This window comes from Canis aureus, chromosome 7 (assembly GCF_053574225.1).
Source record: "Canis aureus isolate CA01 chromosome 7, VMU_Caureus_v.1.0, whole genome shotgun sequence".
NCBI lineage: Eukaryota > Metazoa > Chordata > Mammalia > Carnivora > Canidae > Canis > Canis aureus.
The window spans coordinates 44,682,716-44,694,761 of NC_135617.1; the positions used below are offsets into that span (position 1 = coordinate 44,682,716).

Consider the following 12,046-nt stretch of genomic DNA (forward strand, 5'->3'; position numbering starts at 1 on the left):
GTGAAACCATAGTTATCCCATTAAAAGCAAATTGAAAGTGAAGAGAACAATCTCTGCATTGGAAATGTGAATGCTTTACCCAGAGTTGTTCTCAGTCCCTGGGGCAGCCACTGTGCCCACATACTTTTTATACTCAGGAGGGATGTAACTGTGTTTATATGGGTGATGATATAAACTTTGGATACACAATTTGCTCTTAAAATAACATTATTCATTTTGAAACAGAAATTCTGCATCATCCTTGAGGCAAGAAAATACAGAAGCACACAAAGATAGTATCGGCCATAGTACTCACAATTATTCAGTCAGAGGTATGACTTTTATTTCAGAACAGGGGAGATACATAATGATCTTTCTATTTAATCAAAACTCATGCAAAGCGAAATAATTAATATGAAATAAAGAGTATATGCTATTGTATTTTCATGGTAATTTAGGTGTAAAAAATAAATTCTACATGTTCTACAGTTAGACTAAGAAAAAAATACTTTCAATTTATATCATTTGGTTACTGTATAATATATTAACTAGTTAGAATCACTTTAGATTTAAGTTTAATTTTATTTTATTTCCCCAGATTAGATGCAAATCACTTGGTGCTAAGAAGGAAAAGGAAATAAAAGTAAAATATATAAATCTTTCAAATAGTGACTTTTATTTTCATCAATAAACTCAGACTCCTATAACTGCTATGTTATGGCAGAGAATGGTAGTATTAAAATTGGTCAGTGTTTCTAGTTGTATAAGTATTCAAAAACTTGTTTTGCTATCAACTTAAAATTAGCCTAATTTGTTCTTATTCTTATTACAGTTTGATATCTAAATTCTTTTTTGTTTTATACCCTCATTATTTGATGTGATTTATCCAGTAAGCACTTATTTAATTTCTATTATACATGAAATATAAATACTACTGAGTTTAACACCATAATGATTTGATTACTTTTCTGGCTTGCTAATGAAAACTTTTGGTAACCACCAAACAGTATTTTCTGAATATCTTGTTATGTTATTACAAATGGGCATCAAACCTACATGGATTCAAAGGGTGTTTTCTTCTCTGCTTCTAAATATTTTCTTTAAAAAAAAAATCTTACCCACTGAATTTTCATTTGTTTGTTTTATATTCCCTTGTCCTGCTCTTATTTCTTATTACCACCTTCAGTACAAAGACATCATCTTATTTATTTTGTTATTTTTTAACCCCCCCCAAAAAAAAAAACCCATGAAACTGATTAAAAAGCATTGCTTATATACTTAAATCCTTTCTCCAAATAGCACAACACCATGTGGTACTCAGAGAAGCAAGGTGATGAACAAAGAACATCTGGAATCTGGGAAGAATAAAGTTCAAATCCCAGCTTTGTGACCTGGTAACTTGGAGATGTTTAACATTATTATAAAAACTCTCTGAGTCTCAGTTTCCTGATAAAATTGTAGGAAAAAATCACCTAAAAATTGTAATGAACTAAATATAGAATTATAGGTAAGATATATCATTTTGGATGAAGCAGCCTGAGCCCATTAGCTCATGTAATTTTACTTAACATTTCAGAATATCTGTTTCTTCATTCACAGAATTGGAAAATAAGCTCATTCATAGAGTTTGTTCAGCAGGATATTGGGAACAAATAATAGTAACCAACATTTCTAAAAAACTTATCACAAACTATATTCGGCAATTTGCACAGATCTTTTCCTTTTTTATTTTTTTAGGTTTTTATTTATTTATTCATGAGAGACACAGAAAGAGTCAGAGACGTAGGCAGAGGAATAGGCAGGCTCCCTGCAGGGCCCCAGCACAAGACCCCAGGATCACACCTTGAGCCAAAGGCAGACGCTCAACCACTATGCCATCCAGACACCCCTACACAAATCTTTTCATTCAAATCTTACCATAAGTTCCATAAACTTATGAAGCATCTACATTGTTACTTCCATTTTGTAAGGGTTTGAAAGATCTTATCTTTTCTAGCAGCAAGTAAAAGGTTATAGGTTGTTTTCCACTTCCCCTTAGTAACCAAAAGCACGTTTTTCAGTTAACAGACACAAATTTTTTTTTTTCAGACACAAATTTTGATCAATCTTTGTGTAAAAATATTTTTGTTGCATAAGTTTTAGATATGCAGCTTTAAAATTCAACATCTGTATACACTATAAAATGATTGCTACCACAAGCCTAGTTATATCCATCATCATACAGTTGACTCCCTTGACCTATTCTATCCACCCCCAACTCCTTTCCTTCTTTACCAGTAGTCTTTTCTCTGTGAGTTTTTTTTATTTCCCTGGTTCATTTGTTTTGTTTTGTGTCTAATTCCACATAAGTAGATATCATACACTATTTGTCTTTTTCCATTTGACTTATTTTACTTAGCTTAATAGGCCTGTTACCAAACCCAAGTTCAGCTGCCCATCCCTTGAAAGGCCATTACTCAAGAGACAAGTTTTTGATTGGAAAGGAATTTGAGCTTTATTCATGAGGCCAGCAACTTGGAGAGAAGGCAGACTCTTATCCAAAAGCCAACTCCAAATTTATGCCTGGCCCAAGCGTTTAAAAGGTGTTTAGGGAAGTTATCAGCAAAGGAAGTAGTAGTCTATAACATTTCTTAATTTCATGAAGACTCGATGGTGCTGTCTATAAACATTATATTATTATATTGAGTGAGGAGGAGCCAGTTTGTATTTCATGATGTGTAGGAGTACTCTTTATTTCTTCAGAGGAGGGCAAGGTTTACAGATGCACAAAAGGAAGTTAGTAAAATCATCTGTGTGACCTAAAAAAGAAAAACATTTTACAAAAAAATCGCTACGCTAATCAGAATCCTGAAGTGGGTTTGAACAGACTTGCTGGCTTCTGTGGTCTGGGAAGGTTCTGGTCCTTTACTCTTGAAGCTTAGTGGTCTGCAAATCTCAAAGAAAGTAAATTAATTATGTTACAGATGAAGGGACTTAGGTCAGCAAGTAAGGAGTGTGTAGACTTGAAGCAAGTTAACCCTAAGACTGGTTGGAGTGCTGTGACGGATTCATCCTTGTCACAAATGGCAAAATTTCATTCTTTTTTTTTTATTTTTTTTATTTTTTTAGTGGCTAAGTTGTATTCCATTGTATAAATATACCACATATTATTTTTTTATCCATCCGTCTATTTTAACGGTTATGATTGGCACTCAGCATCCAGTCCTGTCTATTGTGGTTTCCTATATTGCAAGGACAAGAAAACAAAAAACTACAATATCTAGGCTTCCTTTGAAGCTGATGTGACATAACTTGAGTTCCACTTGTAATAAACATACCTAAAATCTAGTGGAGGTCATTTCTAGATATCTTAGCAATTTTTAGCTGGTAGACAAGGTCATGGACACGTGGGATTTTCTGAGTCTATGACTTTGTGTGTATTAAAATGCAGAACCATAAGGAATGGCAGTGAGCCTCTGCAATCTAGCGTTCAATCACTAACTGCAGGGTAGGAGGAGGCAGCCAGAGAGACTGTGTGGGTGGCTTCCTCGTAATCCAGCTTCCCTCAATTAGTGCAATGAGTTCTTAAACTGAATAATTCTGATGGTGGCTTTTATGTTGCTCAGTTTCCTGTGTATGATAGAGGTGGCATCTCCCAGAGAGTCATATCTATGGTTATTGGAATTACTCCTATAGCTCTTCCTTCTAATAATTTTGTAAGCATCTTATTCTCTCTTTTTGCATAAATACCTAGAGTGGTTTCTATTTTCTTTTTTAATAATTTTTTAATTTTTAATTTAAGTTTATTTTTTTAATTTTATTTTTTATTTTTTTTTCTATTTTCTGTGCCAAGTCTTAACTAACTTATTTTCTATCCTAGTTTGTTGTTTTTGACCAAGACATCCTTAACATTCCCCTCAGCTTAAGTACACTTTAGATAGGCTTCATGACTGTAGGCCCCTGACTTCCCTTTCTTTAGAGCAGTTACTTCAGAAAACTTGTAATTGTAACTTTTTTCTCTACCCCTTTGAGATATAAACCTTCTTTCAGCCTCTTGCCAATTTTACAACCCAGAAATGTCTTTTTCCAACACCTGGGAGCCATCCCTCTGAAAAGTAATTATAGAAGGAGATATGGCCTCCCCACCTGCCGTACCAGGCTCAGTGGGAAGCTAGGAGCCTCCTGTCAATAAATGATGGTTACCAAACAAAGATGTCCTAAGCACATTGACCAACTTCCACCCAGCCCAATATCCTCCAGTATTTTCCCATTAGCCCACTCCAGCTTTTGAAAATTCTCCCATCTACCTTTGATTCAGCATAGTTAAATTCAATCTTTTTTCTCTGTTTCAATAATCTCTCTCTCTCTCATAAGAATGCTCTTGAATATAGTCTTCCTTGTCTTTTTAACTAGTATGATGATTTCTTTTTCTTTCACAGTTACCATCTTATGGTTTAAAGTTTTATGATGTCCTTCATAGTATTAGAAGCAAGAAGAAAACTACATCATTTTTAATTGTTTAAACTATATTGTGAATTGTTCTATTCAATCAGAAGAATATATATAATCAAGGAATATTTATTTTATAAAATAATACAGTAAGCATTCGTGTACCTCCTGTTTGCTTCAAGGAAAAAAATGTTAGCAATATTCCCAGCCTCTTCTATATCCCTCACTGAACACATTAAAATTCTGCCACCACCCTATAGTGACTATTCTGAACTTTACATTTGACATTTCCCTTAGTGCTCCTTAGGACTTTATTACGTATGTGTATATCTCTAAGCAATGTTACTAGGTCTGTATATATTTGACTTTTATAAGAAAAGTTATCAGAATGTAAATATTTTTATGGAATGTGCTTTTATGCTTAACAATATGTTGTGAGTTTCAACCATGTGAGTGACTGGTCACCGTGGCTTTTTGTAAGCTCTGCAGAATGTTTTTTCTGTATCACCTTTTATAGCCTCCATAGTAGAGATGCCCACAGAATAAAGCCATCATATGAAAGAATTACAAAGTGAAAAGAGTCTTGCATGTGCTTTTTGGTAAATTTAGTCTTTTGGGAGCTCCTTCTAAGTTTGATCTGGACTCCGCCAAATCTTTTAAACTTGTGTGGTATTTTTCTTCTTACGATGCTATATTGCATTAGATCGTTTCTAGGTACCCCAGAATACTTATATAATTGTTCTCTTATAATTTATCAGGGAAGAACAGTGAGAATATGTTGCTAAGTAGGAACAAGAATAAGAACTCATTTCCCAATAGCCAGAGTTCAGATTAAATGCTGCTGGATAATGCATAGAAAAATAGTTTAAAAAGCTAATAACAGCTGCCTTGAAAGATTTTATTTATTTAATCACGGAGACACACAGAGAGAGAGAGGCAGAGAGAAAAGCAGGCTTCCTGCAGGAAGCCCGATGTGAGACTCGATTCCAGGCTCCGGGATCACGCCCTGAGCTGAAAGCAGAGGCTCAACCCCTGAGCCACTCAGGCATCCCCTATTAAGGACATTATAAATAGATCCTTCATAGGAAAAAAATCAATGGTTTTTTAGAAGTGTTCTTAATGTGTACCTAGTAAACCATAGTTTGGATATTATCTTGCAGAGACCTTAGCAATGTTGGTTGCTAGGTAGGTGATAAAATAATGGCACCCTCCCCCCCAAAAAATGACAAGCATACAGTTTGTTGGTATGGAAAATGAGATCATTATGTTTAAGGAGAACTCTTATAGCTGATAGTCAGCTGATTTAGACATATTATTTATATTCTATAGAGCCCCAGATTAAGAAATACTACCTATAAAATCCTACAAGTATTATAAGAAACATTTTATATCTAGAAATCTGAAGTAGTTGCTTTCCTTTGAATTTAACATTCATACTAAATGGAAGTATGGGATGTGTTTATTCCATTATTTTCTATATCTTTGTTCCAGGGTAAAATAAATAAAGACATTTGGATATGTAAGGTATAGAATGGCTCCATATACAAGCCAAAACTTTATTTTATATATGCTAGCTTCCATTTTTATAGAACTAGTAATTCTGGACAAATTATTTATCTTCTCCAAGTTTTATTTTCTCATATACTAAATAGAGATTATAATAGTAGCTACCTGATAGAATGATTATGAAGATAAACTATGATAATTTATATAAAACATCAAGTCCAATTATAACAAATAGTATAAGCATATATAAACTATATATATAAGCTATTATTATTATTTTTAAAATTAAATATGTGCTTTGTAATTGTGTTTAACAGGATGGTCAAGACTTCACTGTGAGAGTGAACTTGAGAAGTGCATTTCCAACTTATGTGTTCATGGAATATGCATAGAAAATGAACCTGGCTTTGGCTCAACATGTTTATGCATATCTGGATTTGTGGTAAAGATTATTGATGGTTTTGTTGTGATACTTTTTTCATTGTCTTTAAAATTCAGTAAATAATAGAAAATCGTCTGGTGGAAATTAGGTTGGAGAAGTTATATTAGCATTTCTCTCTTTCTCTGACTGTACATACTCCTCCTCAGCATTCCCCTTTCCCATCTTGTCCATTCATCACATGTACCCTCAGCCTTTCCTTTCAGGAGAAAAGCATTCTGATAAATTGATTCACACCAGGGTGCAAGTCACTTAATGTATTGTCCTTTAATGTTTTAATGCATTTGGAAGGAGGATGCCAGTAGAGGAATTATTTAATATTGTCAGAGTCTTGGCAGAACCTCTGTTTTGCCCAAGGACATAGCACTGTTTTCAGAGTTGGGCTCAGAGTATTGTATGTCCAAGGAGGATGAATCTGCTTTCCTTGCAAGTCTGGACTGATCCAAACTGCATTAACACTAGAATGGACTTACCTTGGTAGAAATGTCTCTATTAAAAGATAGCTTCTGACCACTTTCTTTATTAAAACTGACCACAGTACATGAATGTACTAAGGGAATAGCAATTGGTAGGACTATAATGTCAGGAATTTTAAATGTATATGTATAAATATCATTAAACGACAGACTAGACTAAGATGATATAAAGGCTAAATAATTAGAGAGGACAGTCAGATGACCCAAGGCAAGATTAAGGAATCGGACTTAAAAGGAAGGTGAGACCTGCCTAGTACCTAAGAAAGATGCATAAGTATGAATAGAACCAGACCACTTGGAGCTGGAAGATGTGGAGGAAATGTCAGAAGCAGGAATCTGCTTCTGCAGAAAAATCGTCAATAACTGTTGTCAAACAAAATAATTTGAGAAAATCTGGGCTTAAGTCAGACTCTCCTCTTTTGAAGGGTATCCCCAATGTTCACCTGTCTGAGAGAGTTTACCAGAGAGATAAGCTAAATCAGAACTGCCACCTTCCTTTTTCTTAGGATCCTTCTCTCCTGGCTTTGCCCTAGGGAAAGGTTTTTTTCTTTAGTGATCACAGAAGGATAATCTTTGAGGAAGAGTTTTAGGCACTGTGACCTCTGGGCATGAGAGGTATTTGGTCTTAAGAAGTTAATTTTATGATGCCTCAAATTACACCAATAATGGCTTCCTTAAAGAATCAGTGGAAAGAAAAAGACTGAAATAAATCCTTTATTTAGCTAGATTGTGCTGACAATAAAGATTGATATATGGAAGTCTAAATAATTGGAAAGTAAATGCTCATTTTTAAATGAGTTTATTGTATATAAAGAATTTACTGACAAGTATCCTTAAATTTCCTTTCAGTAGTTAATCCCCAGGATATATGCTTTCACATTGGAATATGAGTCAATTATAACTTGTGCTCTCTCAGGGCACCTGGGTGGCTCAGTCAGGTAAACATCCAATTATTGACTTCAGCTCAGGTCATGATCCCAGGGTCCTAGGATTGAGCCCTGCATTGGGCCTCCACATGGAGTCTGCTTGAGATTCTCAAGCCCTTTGCCTCTGTCCCTCCCCCCACTTGAACTCCCTTTGCCTCTGTCCCTCCCCCCATTTGAACTCCCTATCTCTCTCTCAAAATAAATAAATAAAATCTTTTTTAAGACATGCTCTTAGATGTAATACATCTGTATTTTAGTTAGTCATTTAATAAATTAATTTGAACTGGATTTTTTATAGTTACTCTCTCAAGTACTTAAAAGCTAAAACAGAACTTAAAAAACTTACTATAATAAGAGATAGTGTCTGGGTAAAAAGCTATAAAGAGATAATGGAGATTCTACTTTGTTAATACATTAGTTATATTCTAAAATAAGTAGAAAAGATAAAGATAAAATTTCCTTTATTAAAAAGAATTTAACATTTAACTGTTATGCATATCACGGACATTTAAAATTAGATATACTTCAAGGTATACCCTTGAAAATAGCACATAAGTTATCAGTTCGAAGAAAGAACAAATTATTTTGAAGAACTATAGAAAAATCAAAGAAAATGTTTAAAGTCTTTGTTGGAATAAGAGAAATATTAGTGTCAAGTTAGAATCATAAATATTGAAATAAAAGAATAGAATGAAAAAACTATTTTGAAAACAAGTATAGCAAACACATAAGGTCCTTGAAATATCACCTTTTAGATTTTTTCCCTCCCTTTTCCAACTAATCCTGAGACTAAATGGGATTTTTTTTAAAAGATTCATAATCATGGTGAAATGTCAAACTTCATTGGTTTCTTATACTCTTAAAAAGAATGGCATTCACAGAAAGATATAAAATTTGAGAGAAGCTTAAGAAACAAAGCAGATGGATTGGAAGACAAGTAAGTTGATTTGTGTTAGGATTAAGGATTCTGTGTGCATGTATAGTTTGGTCAACATGAAAACAGTGGGCACAAGGAGAAATTGACAATTCACAGAGGTGATAGCTTATGGCATTCTAACAGCAGGATAGATGGAAAGAGACTAAATATTATATCAATTATCACATTCTAATAAAATATTTAGAATAAATATTTATGATAAATATTTAAAATAAAATGCCTACTCTGATAGGCTGTGAGCTTGAGTAAATATAATTTTAATATCCGTAGGAATACAGACTATAAATGGTATATTTTTATTTTGGTCATCATTGTTGGGGTTGTTTTATTAAAGTTTTAACATATTAATCATAGTTGTTTTAAATTTGTAGTCTGATAATTGCAAAATCTCTCCCATATCTGACTCTGATTTTGGTGCTTTCTCTGTTTCTTCAAATTGTACTTTCATCTTGTAGTATGCCTTGTAATTTCATATTTATAGCCAAATGTGGTGGGTTGGATATAAGTAATTGATATAAGTAGATCTTTAGTATAAGACTATTTCTACCTGGCTAGGTGTTAGGCCATGTTTACTGTTTCCTGTTGCTATAGGTGTCAGAGGCTATATTTTCTACTGATATCCTTGTTTTTGTCCTGCCTGCAACCACTGGGTTTTTTTAGGACTTTTTCAACAGACTTGAAATGTGCAGTTCTTTCAGTTATAACCCCTTGTTATCATAAAGGAGTCCAATTGATGTGTTTAAGGTGTGGAGGGAGGGGAAGCTTTCAATAGTTTTAGGATTAGCTCTTAGTCTTTTAGTGAGCCTGTCTGTGCCTTGCCTCTGGGCTGTGACCTTCACGTGTGCTTCTCAGTCCCCCTTGCCCTTAGATGAGACAAGAAAGCTTCATGGGGCTAGAATTGAGTGTTTCCTTTTTCCCAGATTGATTGGGTTCTGGCAAAATAGTCTTCCTCAAGATCAGGCCTTGTTATGAGCAACATAGTGTTCTGAGAGTATTCCAGAAGGGCTACACTCTCTCTCTACTGGAAGTAGAAAATGATTTTTCTCCCATCTTCATCGTGAGAACCTGGTAGAATTCTTGGTGGTAAAACTTATGATCCCCTAAGACTGGATACCCCTGGAGTTTTTAACTCTCAAGATTGTCCACACTGGACCTCCAGAATTTTGACAATTACAGTTTGTTTTCACACCCTGGTATGCAGTGGGTCAGCAGTGGTTTCTGTCTAAGCTGTGATTCTCTGTATCCACTTGCCTGTTTCTCCGATTTGGCAGAGAGCAGCTTGCCCTGTGACCTCAATTCTCTGACCTATCTAAGAAGAGTTCTTGATTCTTAGTCTGTTCAGCTTTTTATGTTTATGAAGAAGGGAGGGATGATTTACAAGCTTCTCACAAGATGGACCAAAAACCAGAAGTCTTGTGATGGTTTTAAGAATGAAAGCACCTATGAATATACATTAAGGAAAATAGATGAATTTTCTTTCATTCACAAAATTCAATGTGTCTTTTAAAAAACTGGTTTTCTTATTCTAATCGCGTTTCACAGGTATCTCACCTCAAATGATGGCTCTGTTTTCCAGAGTTGCTAGAGATTTTTATGGAATGTTTAAATGATGCCAATGTAGCTGGCAATCAGATTCACCACTAGCATGTAGAGAATAAAAAATTATAAATTATCTTGCACAAATAAGTATACCACTTGGTACAGTATCACATGCAATCTGTGTTAAAGTGTGTTAAAATATATCAAATTATTGGGAATATATGAGCACTGAATTTCTGATGATAATGATATATAGCAAAACTTACAAACTATTAAGCCTTTTATTGAAAAAATTTGTAGCAGTTCTCTTTACATTAAGTCTGTTTAGGTCAACCTAAGCTTCTCTCTAATATCCTTCTTCCTCAAAGAGATCTTCAAAAATGCCATATCCTTTCTATGTTCCTTCTATTGAGGCTATTTTTAAAATCCTCACTAATGACATTGTCATATAGAAATGTTAACTCAGCTGTATGTTTGTGAGATTAGAGAAAATTAATATTGCTACAATTATTATTTGCTTGATAATGAAGAATAATTTGAGAAGTGAATAGCCATTACTGGATAGAGAAATGGGAATCTATTTTTTTCTTTACTTCTGAGAATTAATTTTTGATAGATAATATTAAAGACTTGAACTCTCAGGTTTTTATAATATTTAGAGCTGTGAGAGTCTCTGACAAACTGATAATTAGTGTAGATTGTTCTTTTTAGCAGATCTGATTATATATAAAAGTAAATCAAAACGTTAAAGTACTTACATTATTCTAAAATTCAAATGCTCTGTAAAATAATTTGAGTGACAGAATGCAGTTTGTTATATGTCCTAGATTTGTTAAGAAAATTCAAGACAAATGAGCTTCCTCTTTTTAATTTGATCAGCATTGCTCATTTCTTCATCAGTAAGTGAATTTCTACCAAACGTATTGATCCATACATTAACTGATGACTGTCGATAGGTCATACTTACTGCATTTTGCAAATGATAGTCAATAAAAGTATTAATTACATTCTTTAAATTAAAATAGGTCTTTATGTAGTATAGAAGTGGTATTTGTATTGAACAAAATGGTGGGGAGGAAAATTTATTTTCTAAGGAAAAAAGTGCTCAAGTTCTACAGCAGTACAGTCTATTTACAGTGTCTGATTTTTAAATGTCATCTTCAAAATAGACCTAAAAAGCAATACACAGTATAGCAAGATAGACTGATTGATTTGATGTTTGTCTATGGTTCTGGTGTTTATTTTTCATGATATAAAGTCATTGATATTGTTAATGAATATTTACAAGTATTTACTATGTTCAAGATCCAATTATTCATCCTATTAAATAATTAAAATGTACGTGTTTCCATATAAGAAGTAAGCAAAAATGCAGTGCTTAAATTCATAATTTCTTTTTTAAAAAGAGATGTTTTATTGCTTTGACATTTCTTCATATTTTAGCTCAAGTTATTTATATATTTGATCAGTGAAAAAATATATATATAAAAAAAGCACATCCTTTGGACAGTCACCATAGCAAAATACTTGGAAATCATACATGTGAATACACACTATTCTTACATTCAAATTAGGGTCTATATGCAAACGTTTGAATTCAGAAACAAACAAAAGCAATGTTCCTTTTAAAGGAAATTTGAAGGGACGCCTGGGTGGTTCAGTGGTTTACCGCCTCCCTTTGGCTCAGGGCTGATCCTGGAGTCTCGGGATCGTGTCCCACGTCTGGTTCCTGCATGGAACCTACTTTTCCCTCTGCCTGTGTCTCTGTCTCTGTCTCTCTCTCTCTCTCTCTCTGTGTGTCTCTCATGAATAAATA

The 12,046-nt window shown here is 33.8% G+C and overlaps 1 protein-coding gene across 1 annotated transcript in view; it reads left to right on the forward strand.

Moving 5' to 3' along the window:
- EYS (EGF-like photoreceptor maintenance factor) overlaps nucleotides 1–12,046 on the forward strand; it is a 1,514,868-nt gene that overhangs the window by 761,860 nt on the left and 740,962 nt on the right. The window contains exon 21 of the mRNA XM_077903501.1: nucleotides 6,231–6,355. Coding sequence (XP_077759627.1) covers nucleotides 6,231–6,355 — 125 coding nt within the window. The remainder of the gene's footprint in view (nucleotides 1–6,230; nucleotides 6,356–12,046) is intronic.